The 16,979-nt window shown below is 40.6% G+C and overlaps 1 protein-coding gene across 3 annotated transcripts in view; it reads right to left on the bottom strand.

Moving 5' to 3' along the window:
* INTS4 (integrator complex subunit 4) overlaps window positions 1–16,979 on the bottom strand; it is a 32,484-nt gene that overhangs the window by 14,782 nt on the left and 723 nt on the right. For 2 of the 3 annotated variants that reach the window (XM_064409750.1, XM_064409752.1), the window contains exons 2-15: window positions 16,594–16,788; window positions 14,603–14,720; window positions 13,824–13,930; window positions 13,439–13,624; window positions 12,173–12,223; window positions 11,466–11,554; window positions 11,087–11,207; window positions 10,504–10,575; window positions 9,333–9,507; window positions 7,061–7,266; window positions 4,649–4,791; window positions 3,583–3,698; window positions 1,605–1,738; window positions 616–773 (exon numbers count right to left, since the gene is read on the bottom strand). In XM_064409750.1, coding sequence (XP_064265820.1) covers window positions 616–773; window positions 1,605–1,738; window positions 3,583–3,698; window positions 4,649–4,791; window positions 7,061–7,266; window positions 9,333–9,507; window positions 10,504–10,575; window positions 11,087–11,207; window positions 11,466–11,554; window positions 12,173–12,223; window positions 13,439–13,624; window positions 13,824–13,930; window positions 14,603–14,720; window positions 16,594–16,788 — 1,871 coding nt within the window. The remainder of the gene's footprint in view (window positions 1–615; window positions 774–1,604; window positions 1,739–3,582; window positions 3,699–4,648; window positions 4,792–7,060; window positions 7,267–9,332; window positions 9,508–10,503; window positions 10,576–11,086; window positions 11,208–11,465; window positions 11,555–12,172; window positions 12,224–13,438; window positions 13,625–13,823; window positions 13,931–14,602; window positions 14,721–16,593; window positions 16,789–16,979) is intronic. The other variant, XM_064409751.1, reaches the window with a different exon arrangement.

The raw sequence follows: 16,979 nt of genomic DNA, 5'->3' as shown, positions 1-16,979 counted from the left end.
ACAGCAGCATGCAAGAATGTTTTCTATTCCTGGGAAAGCTCTCTGATTTGAAAACTGATGAGGAATACCCAAGTCCTTTGTAAGTGGGACTGGCAATGAGAACCCAAAACACCAGAAGCAGGTCCTTTCCTGCTGAGTGAAAGGCCACAGGACCCAGAAAATGCAAGAACAAAGGGGACAATACCTTTTCCCCCTCACTAAAAAAACAAACCCCAAGAAAATCTTCTGCATGTACATTACAAATAATATGATCAAAATTACAAGGACACAAAACTGAGAATGAGACACAAGGCTGTCACCCATAAACCATAAAAACAGAGTGTATTTTAGCATAAGTGAACAGTCCAAAAAGACTCTTACCATGGGCTGAAAAGATTCCTCCCAGCCCAAAATGCCCACTGGTTATTCTGGGGGGCTGTGCCACACCTGAGACCATCCATTTGATTTGAAAACAGGTCATGAACACTCTTTTGTCACAACAGTCTCTAAAAGGAAGGCTCAAGTTAAGCGCTGGCCAGCAAATTACAACACTCATATTCAGAAGCAAAGCACCCACATCAGAGTAACTGAGCACCCTAACACATCTTTCCGTGAAAGGGCAGCTTGAGGCCTTACCGGATGGTAAATTCCAGCAGCTCCTGTATGCCCCGTGGGTCGAGGTGCTGAAAGTTGTAAACCCTCTCCAGGCTCTGATGCAGGAACTGCTGGGAAGGATCTTCATGTGGGGTAATACTGGGAGAAACAGCAGAGGACACCAGCTTTCTACCCGGCAACTAAGCGAGAGGGAACACACATGAACAAAAAAAAATAAGAGCAAAGTCTAACACAAGGAATAACACCACAAAATGCTGACATGTATTTTAGCAAGAAACTGAGAACTCCAATTCATTTCTCAAATACAAAATTTATACCAAGCCTTTCAAATCTGCATCTTTGTTAGTCAATCCTCCCCACTTTACAATCCACTTGTTGCACCAGAGATCCTCAGGTTAAACTTCAACATCCCTTTGAGGTAAACATCTTCCTCATCTTACATTTGACACAGTGAAGCCAAGAGAAGTCCAATACTGCACAAACCACCACCCATTTTATGAGCTATGATAAGACTTACAGCCAACTTCAATCCCACCCATACTTCCATGCAGGAAATGCATGTTGCAAAGCAGAATGGAACATATTTCACCCATGAATAAACTGTTCTGGTAGGACACAAGTGAAATGTTGGAAGATCTACAAAGGCCTTTCCCACACACAGTCAGAGCTATGGAAAACTCCCAGGAATACTGCCCTCCCAGTATTCTTACCCAACCAGCAAACCATGTTCTATTCTCACTTGAGAGCAATGATGTTACTATACTCCCCAACATATCACAAATTCCATGTTGTAGCAATTTAACATTTATCTCTCCTGCCTTAATGAACATTTCAATATTAATATTAATATCAATATTAATTATTAATCTTAATATTGATATTAATTAATATCAATATTAATATTAATTAATAACTTTTAGAATCTAAGTGTTACACACAGACAGACATGGCAGAGACTGGCAATATTTCTAACAGGTGTCAAAGTCCAAACCGAACTTAGTTCAACTTACCCTTAATGGAGGGACCAGGTGAGAGAGACTGTCCCGAAGATACGCGTAATGTCTGAATGTATGGTCAGAGAACAGGGCAGGCATTGTTGGGCAACTTTTAGCAGCATTAAAAATCAGAACCAGAACAGCAATGTCTATTGCAAATGGATTGTTAAAGAAAAATGAAAAACAGCAAGAAGAGCTTCTTGGGGATGGGAAATTAAAACAAGTCATCAACAACCCTTTCTTTGGCCAGGATTTGTCCAGGAAGTTCTTTACAGTCAGAAAATACTGAGCAAAACGTGAAGAAACAGCTGTCTGAGCAAATGAAAACCAAGTCCAAAGTGCAAACATTACAGGGTGAGCCATACTGGAAAAAGGATGTTACTGCCAACATCGGATGGCTCAGAGGCAACACAAAGGAAAGGAGCCAGGGATCCCAAACACAGGACATGCGCATTAGGTGGAGTTTCACTCTTCCTCACAGCTTACACTGTGCTCACCAGTAAGCACCACAGAATCACAGAGTGGTTTGGTTGGAATGGACCTTGAAGACCACTAGTTCCAACCCCACCCTGCCATGGGCAGGGACACTGCCCACTAGACCAGGTTGCTCAAGTTTTTTGGTGCCCTCACAGCATCCAAAATTATACATTTACTGCCAAGTCCTTGAAAATTACTGCATTACCTAAGATTCCCTGAAAAACATCACTCTGCAGAGACTTTAAGCAACACAAAGAATCTAATATGGAAAGATAATTCTGAAATGGAAAACACATTTTCACAGTCTGAGACCTGCAGAAAGAGAGAGCAGCCAAAGGCTTTAGAAATTAGCCCAAAGGCTGACACCTGCAACAGGGCTGATCCTAAGCATAAGCTCTGATTCAAATTTCCTAGAGTGCTTTGAAGCAAACAAAACCATGTTTTTAAGTATCAGTTTACACTGGAAACATACTATTCAGGTTTACCCCAGCTTCTGGCTCACATGCCTATCTTCACATAATATGCCTCTGTAAAATGTAGTGGCAAGTTACATCCAAAACATTCTCTAACATAATATTCTCTGGTTCCTGGCAGGAAGGTGCACTGATTTAAAGAACAGCATTCTTCCCCCTGCAATGTTCTTTTAATTCTCTATTCACAGGACAACTTTACTCAAATTATTACTAAACCATGTAATTACAGATTCATTTCTCTCCACCTGATTCCAACTCATTTCAATTCTCACAAGGCATTAATTTAATCTGTATAGAATTTCTGGTTGATGGCCTGTGACTGGAGAGAAAAATAAGGAACAGCTTCTAGAGGAAGGTTCCAGTCCAACGTGTCTCAGCATGAATCAGAAATAACATTATGTTCTGCCATCACACAGAAGGGAAGCAAGGGGAATAACAATGGAAAAATGCATTTCCAAGGCATCTCCTCTTGTTGAGGAGAATAGTGTATCAATAATTGTTTGTATTCTAAAACACTGGAAGAGCTAACAATATAAGGATTTCTGACATTGAATTATTTCAGAAAGATGAAAAATTCAAAGCATTGTAGGGATTAAGGCACTACTGAACTTAGAGCTGGTGCTGATTTATAAACTGCACAGAAGTGAACACAGTAAAAGTTTTACCTAAAAAGAAAACAGACATGAAAAAACATTCTTGTTATTTAAAAGCTAAAGCATCCTCAAAATTAATGCAAACTAGACAAATGTTTTGACATCAAAAGGCTCATCTGCAAAGCCTAAACCTTGATAAATTGCTTGATTATTCATCACAGCATAAAAAGAAGACCAATTATAATTCACTGATATTTATGAAGATGGTTCCAGCCAACAGTTTTTCCATCACTTGCTGAGTAACAAACTAAGTGCAAAGGGATTCAGAAAGAGGCACAGGATTGTTTGTCTGCTACAGGGAGAAATGGCTGAAGAAATGTGAGAGTCAGAAAATCATTAATAAAATCTACTGCAGTCAAAATTATCAACTGGCTTCATGAATAAAGATACAGGCTGGGTCATCCATGTCTGGTTCCGGGGTGTCAAAGAACGGATGTGTGCTCAGCAGCTCTGGGACTAATGGAAGCACCAAAGTGGGATGCCTGCTTCCCAGGAACTTCAAGCATCTGGAAATAGACAGGTTGAAATATATGTTAGCAAACAGGCACATTTCAAAACACAACATTCTAAAGTATTACCACTTCATATTGCAGCAACACTTTTGGACAGTCAGCAAGAAAATCCTGCTGTCCAAGCTTGCTGTTTTCTTTACAACTGACCATTTGCATTAATATTTTATAGGATCTGAGAAAACTGAAAGGACGAGCAGTAATTTTTTTTTTTTAAATTTAAAGTGTCTACAAAATAGTTAGCACTTGGAGTTATACAATCCAGGAAGCTTTTATACTACAGACTAATGAATGAGTGCATTTTTTTTTTTTTCAGAAACAGGGAAGACAGAAGGTAAAACCTCAAAATCCACAAACTCCAAAACCAATGTAAAAGTACATGGAAGTCAAAGCAGGCTAAAATAAGTGTTTCCAGTAATATCTAAGAATTCCATCTCAAACCATGTGTGTGGAGCATCATTCCCTTTATTGCTTCCATTAAACAACCATTAACCTGATGCCAAAGTTCCTTCTTTTTACTTAGGCAGAAAATTTCCTCTGACAGCATAATGCCACATGGCTAATTCACGTATCACAACTGATACAGCCAACTGCTGGTAAATATTACTATTTAACACAATGTCAAGTGAGCAAAAACACTTGCATAGAAGAGATGAGGTTTCAAATGGAATTCATCTTTCCTGTGAATGCACTGAGTGCCTGGAATAGGCGGACACTTCCAGGAGCAGTCATCAGATCTGGATTCCCAGTGCAAGTATTGACAAGCAAGAACAACACAGAGTTTCCACACCAGTCATGAAGAAGTACATATTTACAGAGTAACAGGACTGTAATAATAACACTGCAATACCTGTTACCTCCTTAGCAAGCTCCGTATTTCCTAGCACATCACTTAATAAAAAGAAGAGGAAAGTAAGTAGACACACAGGGACACTGAATACACTCACTTCCATATGGATTCTCTGTCTGTGGGATACTTGGTCAGGTTTTTCAGCAGCTCCACCAGTGCAAGATGGATGCCTTCTTTAGTTGAAACATTGGTGCAACACAACAGTTCATGAAGTGCTTCCCGAATGTCCCTTGAAGAATCCTAAAATCAAAAGCCAACCCAGACACTGCTGAGCAAAACATGCCTGCACACACATTTACTTTAAAGGTGGCAGCCTCTGTTCCTTGGCTGAGTTAATTAAAGAGGTCTGTGAACAGCAGTGCCTGCTTCTAGTCACCAGAGCTAAGCACAGATGAAGTGACAGACCGGGCAAGTGCTGCAGAGACTCCTGGTCTCATCCTCCAATGTGCTTCCTTTACTGGAATAAATGGGAACTGCTTCACTGCTGACGTGCTCAAGCAGACCAAAAATCACTACTTGGTTTGGGTGATGTATCTTTGCAGTAACAGAAAAGGAAGGTGTTGGGCAACTCAGTAAAACAATCACCAAAGATTTTTTTTAGCATTTTCACAGCAGCCTTTTATCGTTTTCAACCCAGGGAGCTCAATTCCACAGGCTTTCAGCCAGTCGCCACTTCCAGAGGGTCTGAGCAAGCACTGAGGACATGTCAGTGGCTCGACAGACTAGAATATTCAGCTGAATTAATTACATTCCTTCTGCCAAAAACAACCTTGACATTCCATATCCACGTATCACCATGTTCCTTGCTATCAGCATTTGCCTGGTGCTGCAGGACACATCATGAAAATTTGATAGGATACAAAAACTAGATGCTTTCCAATGGTGGATTTTACCTTTTCTAAATTATAATTTGCTAAGTATCAACAGCTCATTCATCACTGTCGTACACAAAAGAAGAAAGAGCAATCCTCTTGTAAAGGCTCTTAAATGACAGCCAACACACTTGAATGATCAAAGGGCTTTTGTTGGTCAAAGACAGACTAGGACCACAGAGAAGACAAACTCTGAGGACTGGAATGACCACAGACATAAAATACTCCAGACCACTAATAAAACCCACCAGAAATGTGGTACAGAGACAAGCAAGGCAGAAGACCATGAAGGGACAGAGATGAGCAAACTCAACAGAAACTGAGATCAAGAACAACAGGGAAAGCAAATTCCAAAGTCTGGTCAGAAAAGCAAGGAGTACCTGGTTACAATTGTTCTGATAAAGTGAAAGCAGTGGGGTGAAAACAGAAGTTATCCTCAACACCATGATGTTCCATATTTATGCTGCTGAAACCAATTTAGGCACCAAAGTTAATGGTATTTTTCCACAGCCTTTATTTTTGTACTGGAAGATGGATTTTATAGAAAAGCACCAAGCAACTTTCAGAATCAGATAAATCCATTAAAATGTTAATAATTCTACACTGAAGCTATCCCAATGCCTGATGATAATTATGATAATATAAACCACAATACATGTAGGGTTTATCATACATGGTAAGTGAGGACAGAAGAGCCCAGCCTAACCAGGACATTCTCATACCTCAATGCACAGGTTCCCAGCTTAAACAAATGTAAGCAATGACAAAAATGTGAGGCACCTAAAGTTCATTGCTGCATTTGCAAAGTCAGATCATACTCTCCAGCATTTGCTACAGACTGATAAAATAGGTTTAATTAGTTTGCTACTTCCTGAGGCACAACTGAGAGCAGGAACTGCTGCCCTGGGTTAAGGAAATAAAAGGTGAAGAGACTGAAACAGTCGATTTGCAGCACCTCCCAAGGCACTTCCCAAAAGAAGCAGGAACTTGCTTACCACAAGCAGTAGATTTAAAAAAAAGCCTCAGGGGCTATAGCTCAGCAACTAAATCAGGTCTGAGAGGACAGTTTGACACAGTACCATTCATACAGCCAAAATCTATTCCTGGATCCACCTCATCAACCAGGAAGAGCAGATGACTAGTGCTATTCCCTGAATCCTGGCTGAACACCAACTAGGAGGATGCTGGTTGGGGAAACTCAAAATTACATGGCAGAGCACACTGACAAACACTCTCAAAAGAAAAAAGATTTCAGGCCCACAGCCAGCTCTGCTTGGTGAGCAAAGGTGTAGCCAAAGCAGCTGAGTCAAGGACACAGAAACAAAATGAAGCTGCATGCAACATGAAGTGCATGGAGTGCTGGACCTCAACACAAGACAGAAGGAAACACATGGAGGCAACAGCACAGTGATCAAAGGAAGAGTTTTCATCTAAAATTTTTCTATTTCAGAAGTATTCTGCTGTCCTGGCACTTATAAGCTACCAGATTTTAGGAACCTTTGACAGAGTTCAAAGAGTCAAAAAACCCAAAAAAAGGGTGGGTTTGCTCTCAGAGGAAGGGACTGATTAGCAGTACATAATTAAACATCCCAAAGTAAGCAGGAAAGCAATTCTTGCCCTCCTCAAGAATTTCTTACCTCCAAGACAGCCAACACAGTATCCAGCTGGTCCTCCCGCAGCGTGATGTTGTTGGAAATTTTTCTCATTGTGTGTATTGACTGCAATCTGACCTCCTCAATTTCATCATTAAACATGTCAACCAGAAAATCCAGGCATTTCTCCGCAAAAGAAGGCGAGGACTGAGCCAACATACACAGGGCTTCCACCGCAGCAATTCGAACCTCTGTTAAAAGAGAAGCAGGGAATTCACTGTAAATTAACTAAAACTGTCTGGTTTGAAAGGACATTCACCCAACAGTGAGCTCTTGAACTCTTCAAGGGCTGGGCTAAGGACAGGACATGCTAAGGAAACGCTGAGGGCAACAGAGCCTAAGCAAGGACCCACTGGGGACCTCTTCACAGGCAAATCTTCAAGTCTCACTTCTGATACAGCCCCTGCTGCTGCCACAAGCATCTGCAAAAAGGACCTGCAGGTGAAAAACAGGTCTCCAATCCATCAATAAATACTGCATATTTCACAGTGTGTTTTGCAAGCATAGCATTAACACTGGTATCTTAAGCAAACTGATTTAGTTAATTAAACTGTGGTTGTTTTATTCTTCCTGATGTTTTAATTGCTTGGAGCTTTCCCTGCAGTTTTAACTTGCTATGCAGCACTTTATGAATTGCTGAAAATCCCCAGAGAATCAATGTTTTGGCAGTTAACAGAATGAAAGTCTTCTGCTGACTTCAGATTCCTCAAGACAAAGGAAAAAGGTACCACCTAAATATTAAAATTATTTGAATTAAAGTGAAAAAAAAGCATCAGAAAGCATCCTGAGTGTACTTATGCTGTAAAACATTGCAGGAATTTGAAGAACACCCAAATATAACAAGGTTAGGCTGAGATGAGATTCTCTTCCCTATAATCATCCTCATTAGCTTCCCTAACATTTATGTGCTAGGATCAGAAAAATAGTAATTAATCTGATGTCTTGCAAATGTTGTTTTAAACATACTTCTAGTTTTGACTCAAATTAGCTCATCTAGAAAACATTTACTTGAACTTGTGTGGAGCTTTCAGGCCTACTGTTCTTAAAGAAGACATCTGACTGCTCAGGATTCTGATCAAGTACAAAAATGCACAGACAGCAAGACCCCTGCTTGCTCAGTAATGAAGCTTTTGTCACAGCTCTGAGTCTCCATAGTCATTAAGACCCCATGGCATTAAGAAAAGAGAAACATTTTGCTGATATTGCTCTCATAAGCTGACACACTAATTCAGATTTAAGTTACAACATGGAATTCAAGACATGAAGCAGCACTGCCAGTCAGAGAGAGCTCAGCAGTATTTAAAAATGCTGCAGTGAAGAGAGAGATCTGTGTATATTTCACATTTGTTCATTTTATTCACATTCCTCAACAGCATCATACTGACACAAGAACTGTGGCTCAAGAAACTGGAGAACATGTTTCATTGGGCCAAGGGGTTGAACAAGTGAAATATTTTTTATTGTTAGTCAGGAAAAAAAGAAGGTGCACTTTCAAGCTTCAGGGAGAGTTTAGTTACTGGGAAAACGTGCATTAACTTGCAGAACCCATGAAGCAATAAACCCACTTTTACAACCCAATCTACAATATTTTTGTTATGGTGGTTTTGCATGTTTTAACTTAACCTCATCCTTCCAGCAGCATTAAAGGCAAATTCAAAAATGACATTCAGAGCTTGGAATTCTCATGGTTTATGCAAATACCATCCTCACACTGTATCAGGAGAGGTTTAGATGGAAAACATTCGGGTTGTCAATCACTGGTACAGACTACACAGGGAAGTGGAGGAATCGCCACCCTTGGAAGTGTTCAGAAATCATCAGGATGTGGCACTTAGGAACATGGTTTAGTAGTGGACTTGGTAGTGTTGGGTTAACATTTGGAATTTATGGTCTTAGAGGTATCTTCCAACCTAAATGACTCTATGAATTTCCTTCCTGCTGACAAAATACCGATTTTGAACAGCAGTAACTTACTCTGCCAATTTATGTCCACATTAAATTAAAGTCAACAACAAAAAATAATCCCAATGTGTTTCTGCAGACCAGAACCAAGGCACTTATTACCATATATGTTACTAAATCTTTACCATTTATAGGAAGCTATTTGCTTTTGCTATCCAACTGAACACTTCTGCCCAAAATTCTGCGCAACACTACAGCACCTTTGAAACAACTGCAATATCAGAGATCACAACGATGCTCATCAGCCAACACAGATCTCCTCCCTTTAGCTGTTCTGTGGCTAGTTAACACTTACCATACATCTCATCTTCTAGGCCATGAACAAAAGCCCCACAAGCTCCTGATTCAATCAAGTTCACAGCACCAGTATCGATCTCCTCTTTGGGAGCATCATCTCCCCACTTTCTGCCACTTGAAAACTCCCCAGAGCTGTAGAGCTCTTTGGCTCGTTCATGTGCAGTGCGCTTCCTCTGTCCAAAAAAGCATTGCAGTTACAACCATGTAAACTTCAAAAGGTGATTGAACAAAATATTAAACTAGATCTGAAAACAGACATAGCTGGAGGCTTAGACATTGACACACATGCAAGTGCTAAGAGAAGCAAACAGCACCTACTCTTCTATGGCTATTTCTAACTGCCAATAACTCTCTGTAGTTTTGATGTAGGGAAAGGATAATAACAAATACATTTTAATGAACATATTCTTAGACATTGTAAGAACAGCCAAACTGGGCCCATCTAGTTAAGAAGGCAGTAAGTGATCTGCAAAATGCTATCACTTTGCAGTTCAACTTGTAAAACTGCAATTAAATACCTTAATGCTATCAATACTATCCAGAGTTCAGCAATGTGTAAAATGGGATATTCATTCAGTGTGCTTGCTAGTCTGCCTCCTTTTCCCACACACTCTAAATAAAGCAGTGCAGCACTTTATTTAACAGCCTTTACAAAGCAGCACACAAAAACCAGCAACTCTTTTTTTTTCTTTTGTAGACAGAAAAAAAATTAACATAACCTTGAGCATGTTCCTTAAAGAAGGAACATTACTGAAAAGTTTTGCTCACAGGGCTGAGTAGACCTTTAGCTACTCATGTTTCTTGAAATGTTGATGTTTTTTCATCAGATGTTGCAGGATGTTTCCAAGAGCTTGCTCCTAGATCTAGGATGCAACCTTTCCATACACAATAGGTAAAGCTTTCAGCCAAAACACAACACCATAAACATTTAGCTCTCAGTTGTTGCAAAACTTGAATAGCCTAGAACTGTTTCTTACATACTTGGTTAATTAAATCTAAAATTAGCAATTGCTTAATTGACTTTAATCTAAAACAAAACCTGTCATCATCAATTAACTCTCAGCAGCCCTCAGGCAAGGACAAGGTGAACAAGCACACTCCATATTAACATACCTCTTGTGTGATTTTAGTACCTGTACACAGGAAAACAAACCCAAACACTTACATACCCTCAGATCTGACATGAGCTTCTTGTCAAGGGTCTGCTCCAAGAAATGGGAGCTAACTTGTTGCATAGAACCCTAATGAAAAAAAAATCAAATGGAAGAAACAGGATTATTCTAAATTGCGTCATGTAATTTCCTGACTTATCCCAAAAGGGCATCCAATCTTATCCACTCATTCCAACAGCTTTATGTAATACCTGACACTATTGTACATCAGAGTCTAAAAAAGTGAAAAGAATCACAACATCTTATTTTCCCACTGAGGTTAATGTGGCTTTCCTTGAGTTCAGTTGGTTCACATGTCCTGTGGTAGAGAAGTACAGGCAGGAAATTATCACAGGGATTTGTTTTTTTCTTTAATGTTCAACCATCTACTCTTAAGGGAAGAATCACAGTACAGTTGAGCTGAAAAACTGTTGGGTTTCCTCAACCTCCCTCATTTCTTTCACCTCAGAATTTTGGGAGAAATTTACTTATACAGTTTTAAACATCCTCCCATTCTTTTTTTTTTTTTCAAACATATATGAAAAGTCAAGTAACTTAAGAGAAACTATTCTCTGCTAGAGAAGAAAATAATGCAACTTACCAATAACTTTGCAGCTTGTACTCTTACAACCCAGGAACCATCACTAACCATATGGCAAATTTTTCCAAAGGCATCATCAACCAAGCGAATTTCTTCATTAGAAGAAGGAATCGGGACGATGCTGACATAGAGAAATCAGTTTGTTAATTGTATTCCATACTGGATGGCATCAATAAGAAACAACCATGCTGATTTCCTATCAATGTTCAACAAATACCAGGAACCAAAACTTCACTGCATCAGCGCATTCTCATCAGGCATCAGCCATTTGCACACATCAGTTTGCTAACAGCTCCTCCTCAGACCTACTGGCACAAAACTCTCAGGATTAGGATGAGTACTTGACCAGTACTTTGAGGACAGTGCATGCAGGACGTACCTTTCAGGGTAAAGCTGGCTGAGGACCCAAATCAGCTGAACTGCAGCACTGCGCACTTGCTCGTAATCATCTGCCAACAGCTTGCAGGCCTGAAAGAACATTTACACCTGAAACATCTCCACCTGAGCTGTCACTCACTTCCCACAATGTCAGCAGCATCCTTACCACAAGACAGTTAGGACAGATTAAAAATCAAAATGAATCCAGTCGTCCCTGCTTTCCAAGTTTGATCAGGCAGGCTAGATCTAATGAAGTCAATCAGGCACATGTTATAAACTCCAGAATTGCCTGTACTATGCAAGAAGGATGAAATGTGAGTCTGCAATAGGACTGATTTGATACAGGCTGCAGCTGCACAGCTTTACTGATATAACAAATACAAGCTTCATGAATACTCTCCAATGAACAAAGGTTTAAGACTTCCAGACTATGATTGCCAGATGACAGGAATGACTTCATCATGCCTTGCCCTTCCCATGATCACCTCCCCAAATAATATATAACAAAGCAAGTGCTTTAGTGCATTTAAGCACAATGAATGCAAAATAACCTTTTATTTCCACTGTTATACAACAACAAGGAATATCTTCAACCTAAGTGTGAAATACTCCTCCTCTGCTCAGTACCCTCCTCCTCACACAACACACTGCCAGAGAACTCAAAGAGAAAGACATGCAGACAAGTACAAAACAAATGCAAGGTTTTACCTGACTATAAATAGCTTGCTGTAACTTTAGTCCTCTTTCATGAAGCTGTAGCTACAGGGGAAAATATCAAAACAATGCAAGAAAGTGTAAGTACATGTTAAGGGACATAGACTAACTTTTCTCAAGTTTTTCTGTTTGAGCTGCTATAATTAAAATACTGCATTACCTTGACAGTAAGTATCTTAAATAATATTCTTGACTTCAGTACAATTTTTTAGCTTCACAGTCATTCATACTTAGATTACAGAAAAACAATTTACACAAATACACTGCCTGTTCATTCTCCCAACCTTCAAATAATTTTTAGTGTTAGCCATATTCAACCATAATTTAAACAGATAATTAATTCCTTTATTAACATTCCTGAAACATGGATCCAAAAGTAGCATTTACATGGCATGAAAACATTGGCAATCTTTATGTTACTGAACCACAGGGACAGCAAAGTGTCCTACATTGTTTCTTTTTAGAAGGATGAGTAAGTACAATGTCCAGGAGAGGGAGATTTCAGAGAGATTCAAGTGCAATCTGATCTCAAATGCATCCTCCTTCTTTCTCTGGAGTTTAGTAACATTAATTCAAAGATCCTTGTTGACTATCACATTAGATGGAACATTATTATCAACTTTAGGGGCAACAGAGAAACTTCTGTATCCCCATACACTCGCAGGCAACTCACATTAAAGCATTATTTTGAAATGCATGGTCTTTGCTTGCATTTCTGCAAAGCTAAAAACGTCAGAAGGGTCCCCACACACACACAAAAAAACCACCAGTATAAAGTATATCTCATGAACAGTTAGAGAATGCTAATGAATGTAACCATAAAGCAAAACATAAAGGTTTGATTTAAAACAAACAAAATTCCTTCTGGACTTATCACACAGGTTTCCTATCATAAGCAGATACCTACTGCATTTTGGAGCACTAGTGGTTTATTCTGGAAACCAACACTAAATCAAGAAATAAATTTGTCACTAAAAGAAAGAACCCACACACACAAAAGAATGAACAAGTTGAAAAGCTTCTTCAGCTATACCTGAAACAGAAGTTATGAATCACTCAAATGCCCCCTGAGATCTCATATTACTCTAATATTTCAAGATCTAGCTTATTTTTTCAGGTAATTTTGATACACTGAACAGGCTTTTACTAAGTTAATTAAAATAATCTCTAAAACAAACCTCTTTGTGTTAGTTTGCAGCCCTCTCTCAGCATCCTGATACAACCCCAAACCATTTCTTCCACAATACCAGCTACACTTACCATGGCTTTTATAGCTGCAGTCCTAACTCGAGGGTCCTGATCATTAAAATGATCTCCTATTATCTTCTGGACATCTTTGGCCGCCTGGCTTTCAGCCTCTTTTGCAATGCCTTTTTCCACAGGGCCAAGACAGCCAATTAGCTGAAGACACTTATTCCTTACACCATGAGAAGAATCTGTCAGATGCTGGGGAACAAGAGACAAGCAGATGTAACTGGATTCTTATGGTTCTTTCAGTCCTTTGAAACATAGTGCTGTTTCCTAGAAGTTATTAATGTTAGTATTGTAACAGTTTGTTGAGAAAAATGAAAATAATTAAAATACTGACTATCTTTTTTTCTTGTGGCAGTGACAAAAGTTTCCCGGCCCAGAGAGGCCTCCTTACCTTGCAGGCTACCTCCACCAGCCTCATCCTGACAGATGGATTCTCTGGGAGTTTTGTGCCAATCACTAACAGGGTGTCCAGCAGCTGAGCAAGGACTTGGTGAGACTCTGCAAAACAGAAGAGTGAAAGGCTATGCATTATTTTGCTGAACTCTTACCAGCCACAGGATCACACACTGATCCACATTGAAAGGCCATCCTGAAACTTTTCAAGGCCTGAACCAGCCCAGCTCCCTCAGCTGAGCCTTGGACACCACATACTCCAGTCCTCTACCACCTCAGTGGCTGCCCAACCTTACCAGCACTAACCTGGCACTGGGGAACCCAAAACTGGATAAGGTATTCCAGATGTGGCCTGACCAGTGCTGAGTAAAAGGGTATAATACCCTCCCTAGACCTGCTGGCTACACTCCTGTTGATATAGCTTGATGAGCTGGCCTCTGGCATAATACAAAAAAACTCCTCTTCAAACACATTTCCATTTTAAGCAAAACTGTCCTGTAGAACAGAGAACCTCAGAAGCAATAACTCTCAGATGGAGACGCAAAAGCAAATTTTGCACTCCTTTAGAATAAAAATATAGAGCAGACAGGTCAGAGGAACACTCTTCTCCCCCTCAGAACTGGTGTTATCTGTCATCATTCACAAAACCAGAAAATAAATACTCTAAGCAGCAATTCCCAATCATACACCTGAGATGTAAGGCCTTGCCACTGTCCCAAATGCTTTGACAGCATGATTCCACCTTGACCTCAAGCACCACATCAAAGTGAGGCTTACTCTCATTCTGAAGGGTGTTAATGGCATCATCCATAATGCAGTCTGGGGAAAATCCTGCAGTCTTTGACAACAACCCCAGCAAGGATGCAATCTTCAGTCTTACAGAGGCATCATTCTCCTGGAAGGAAACAACACCCCAAAAAATCCCCAATACAGCAAGGTTAAAGAAAAAAAAAGAGAACAGCATATATTACCTACATACATCTACTCATTTAAAAACAGCAAATGCTGTCAGAGGTGATAATTACATAAGTTAAGTCCCATCAATTAATATTCCTTTAAAATTAATTTCAAAATTTATGCATTTTAAAGATGTGAGGCTTCTACAGACTGATGCACACAAGACTTCTGGTCATAACTGGAAGGCCCCTCTTTCATTGTATTACCAAGGATATCCAATGCACAGTAGAAAGGCAAAAAGTCATCTGTATGCCATACATGGATCCTGCCAAGCATCTGTGCAACATTCAGAGTTGCAGAAATATTACAGCAACAAATATCCCATATTTCAACAAGAACTTCTACAGTTACAAGTGTTATATCTGTCAAGTGTTCAAGAGAGACTTCAGTGCCACACACAGCCTCCAAGTGACAAATGTGACACCCAAGGCAGCAGTCCCTTTCTCAATTGAACTGAGAAGCATTTTTTATTTTAGAGTTGAAGTTACGTGTTTGAACAATGGATACCATCATCAGGACTGTATGGGAACTGCCCTACCAAAATATATAGGGATGAAGGAGCAGGAGGCTACAGGATCATCTTAAACAAAACAAATAAATCATCACATAACTTCCACTGCAGTTACAGCTTTCAGGGACAGGTTTTTGAATGATCAGGGAAAGGGTGTTATGGAGTGCTAAGAAAATTTTGTCTGTAAGTAAAGCAAAGTCAGCTACGATAGTTTTGAAAGCAGTATTTTAAAAGCTGGATTCTGCAACTGGCTGTGCTCTTGCCAGTGTGATCTTGTCTGCAGGTTCATGAGCCTCTCTTCTAATAAAAGCTACAAAACAAACTCCAAGCACAAATAATCTGTGTTATTTGACCAGGAACTCTGTATTTCATAGAACCAGAGAATAATTTATGTTGGAAAAGACCTCTAAAATCAAGTCCAACCCTTCACCCTGCACTGACAAGTCTACCACTAAGCAATGTCCCCAAGTGCCACATCTACCCATCTTTGAAATACCTTCAGGGACAGTGACTCAACCACTGCCCTGGGCAGCCTGTTCCAGTGCTTGATAATCTTTTCAGCGTGGAAAGTTTTCCAAATGTCCAATCTAAAACTCCTTGGAGCAGCTTGAGACCATTTCCTTGTTCTACTGCTTGCTAATTGGAGAAGAGACTGATCCCTGACAGTTTTTTTCATAGATTTGACATTAGGAAGAAATTCTTTACTGAGAGGGTGGTGAGATGCTGCCCAGGGAAGCAGCCTCATGCCTGGAAGTGTTCAAGGCCAGGCTGGATGGAACTTTGGGTACCCTGGTCTAACAGAAGGTGTCCCTGCCCTAGCAGAGGGGTCAGAAGTGGATAATCTTAAATGTCCCTTCCAACCCAAACCATTTCATGATTCTGTGATTTTAAAAGTGCTGGTTTTTACCACATAAGCAACAGCTAAAAGGTTTCTCCACTGCTAGAGAAAATTAAGAATAAGGTAAGGACACATCACTCAGGAAAGTGTTAGATAAAGCTGAAACAGTTCCAGACAGCTGGGATCCCTGGAAAACCTGACAGGTCTTTTGTCCCTCGCCAAGTTAACTTCCACACAGGCCACGTGCAGGGACAACTTGTCACAGGCTGCTGAAACCATCAGCACAGGAACCAAGTAACACGATCAGAAATCACTTGGGCCAAGGGCTACAGCTGCTCACTCTCAGCCCAGGCTGCTGGCAACTGAGTCAGCAACACAGGAGCCTGTGACCCCTGTTCAACATCCCACACCAAGCAAACAGGAGCAGAGGGAGCAAGCACGTTTGGCTCCCAGCTTCACCACCTTGTAATAATGCTCCAGCAGGATCCTGACAACCCCTTCCACGCTCTCCACTTCCACGGGCTTCCTGGCAAACTGGAGCAGGTACTGCAAGGCATCTGCAGGCGAGGTGGCTTTGCACAGGTCCACGTGGAGCGCTGCTGACTTGCTGGGCTTGGTGAGCCGCAGCTTCTTAGTGGACAGGTCCTCATGCTGCTGCTGTGGGCATAGGGACACGGCTCAGAAACAGCAGATCCAGCCCACTCCTTCCCAGGCTGAACACGGCGAGGCCTAAGGAACCTCCCATGCCCACGGCAGTCACTAGCCCCTCCTTCATCTGCCTGAGGAAGAAACCCATCCTCAGACCGCTGTGGCTGTTGTTGTCCCGCCCAGGTAATCCCTGTCCCCTC

This window comes from Passer domesticus, chromosome 2 (genome assembly GCF_036417665.1).
Source record: "Passer domesticus isolate bPasDom1 chromosome 2, bPasDom1.hap1, whole genome shotgun sequence".
Taxonomy (NCBI): domain Eukaryota; kingdom Metazoa; phylum Chordata; class Aves; order Passeriformes; family Passeridae; genus Passer; species Passer domesticus.
This window is presented reverse-complemented; position numbering and strand designations above follow the sequence as displayed.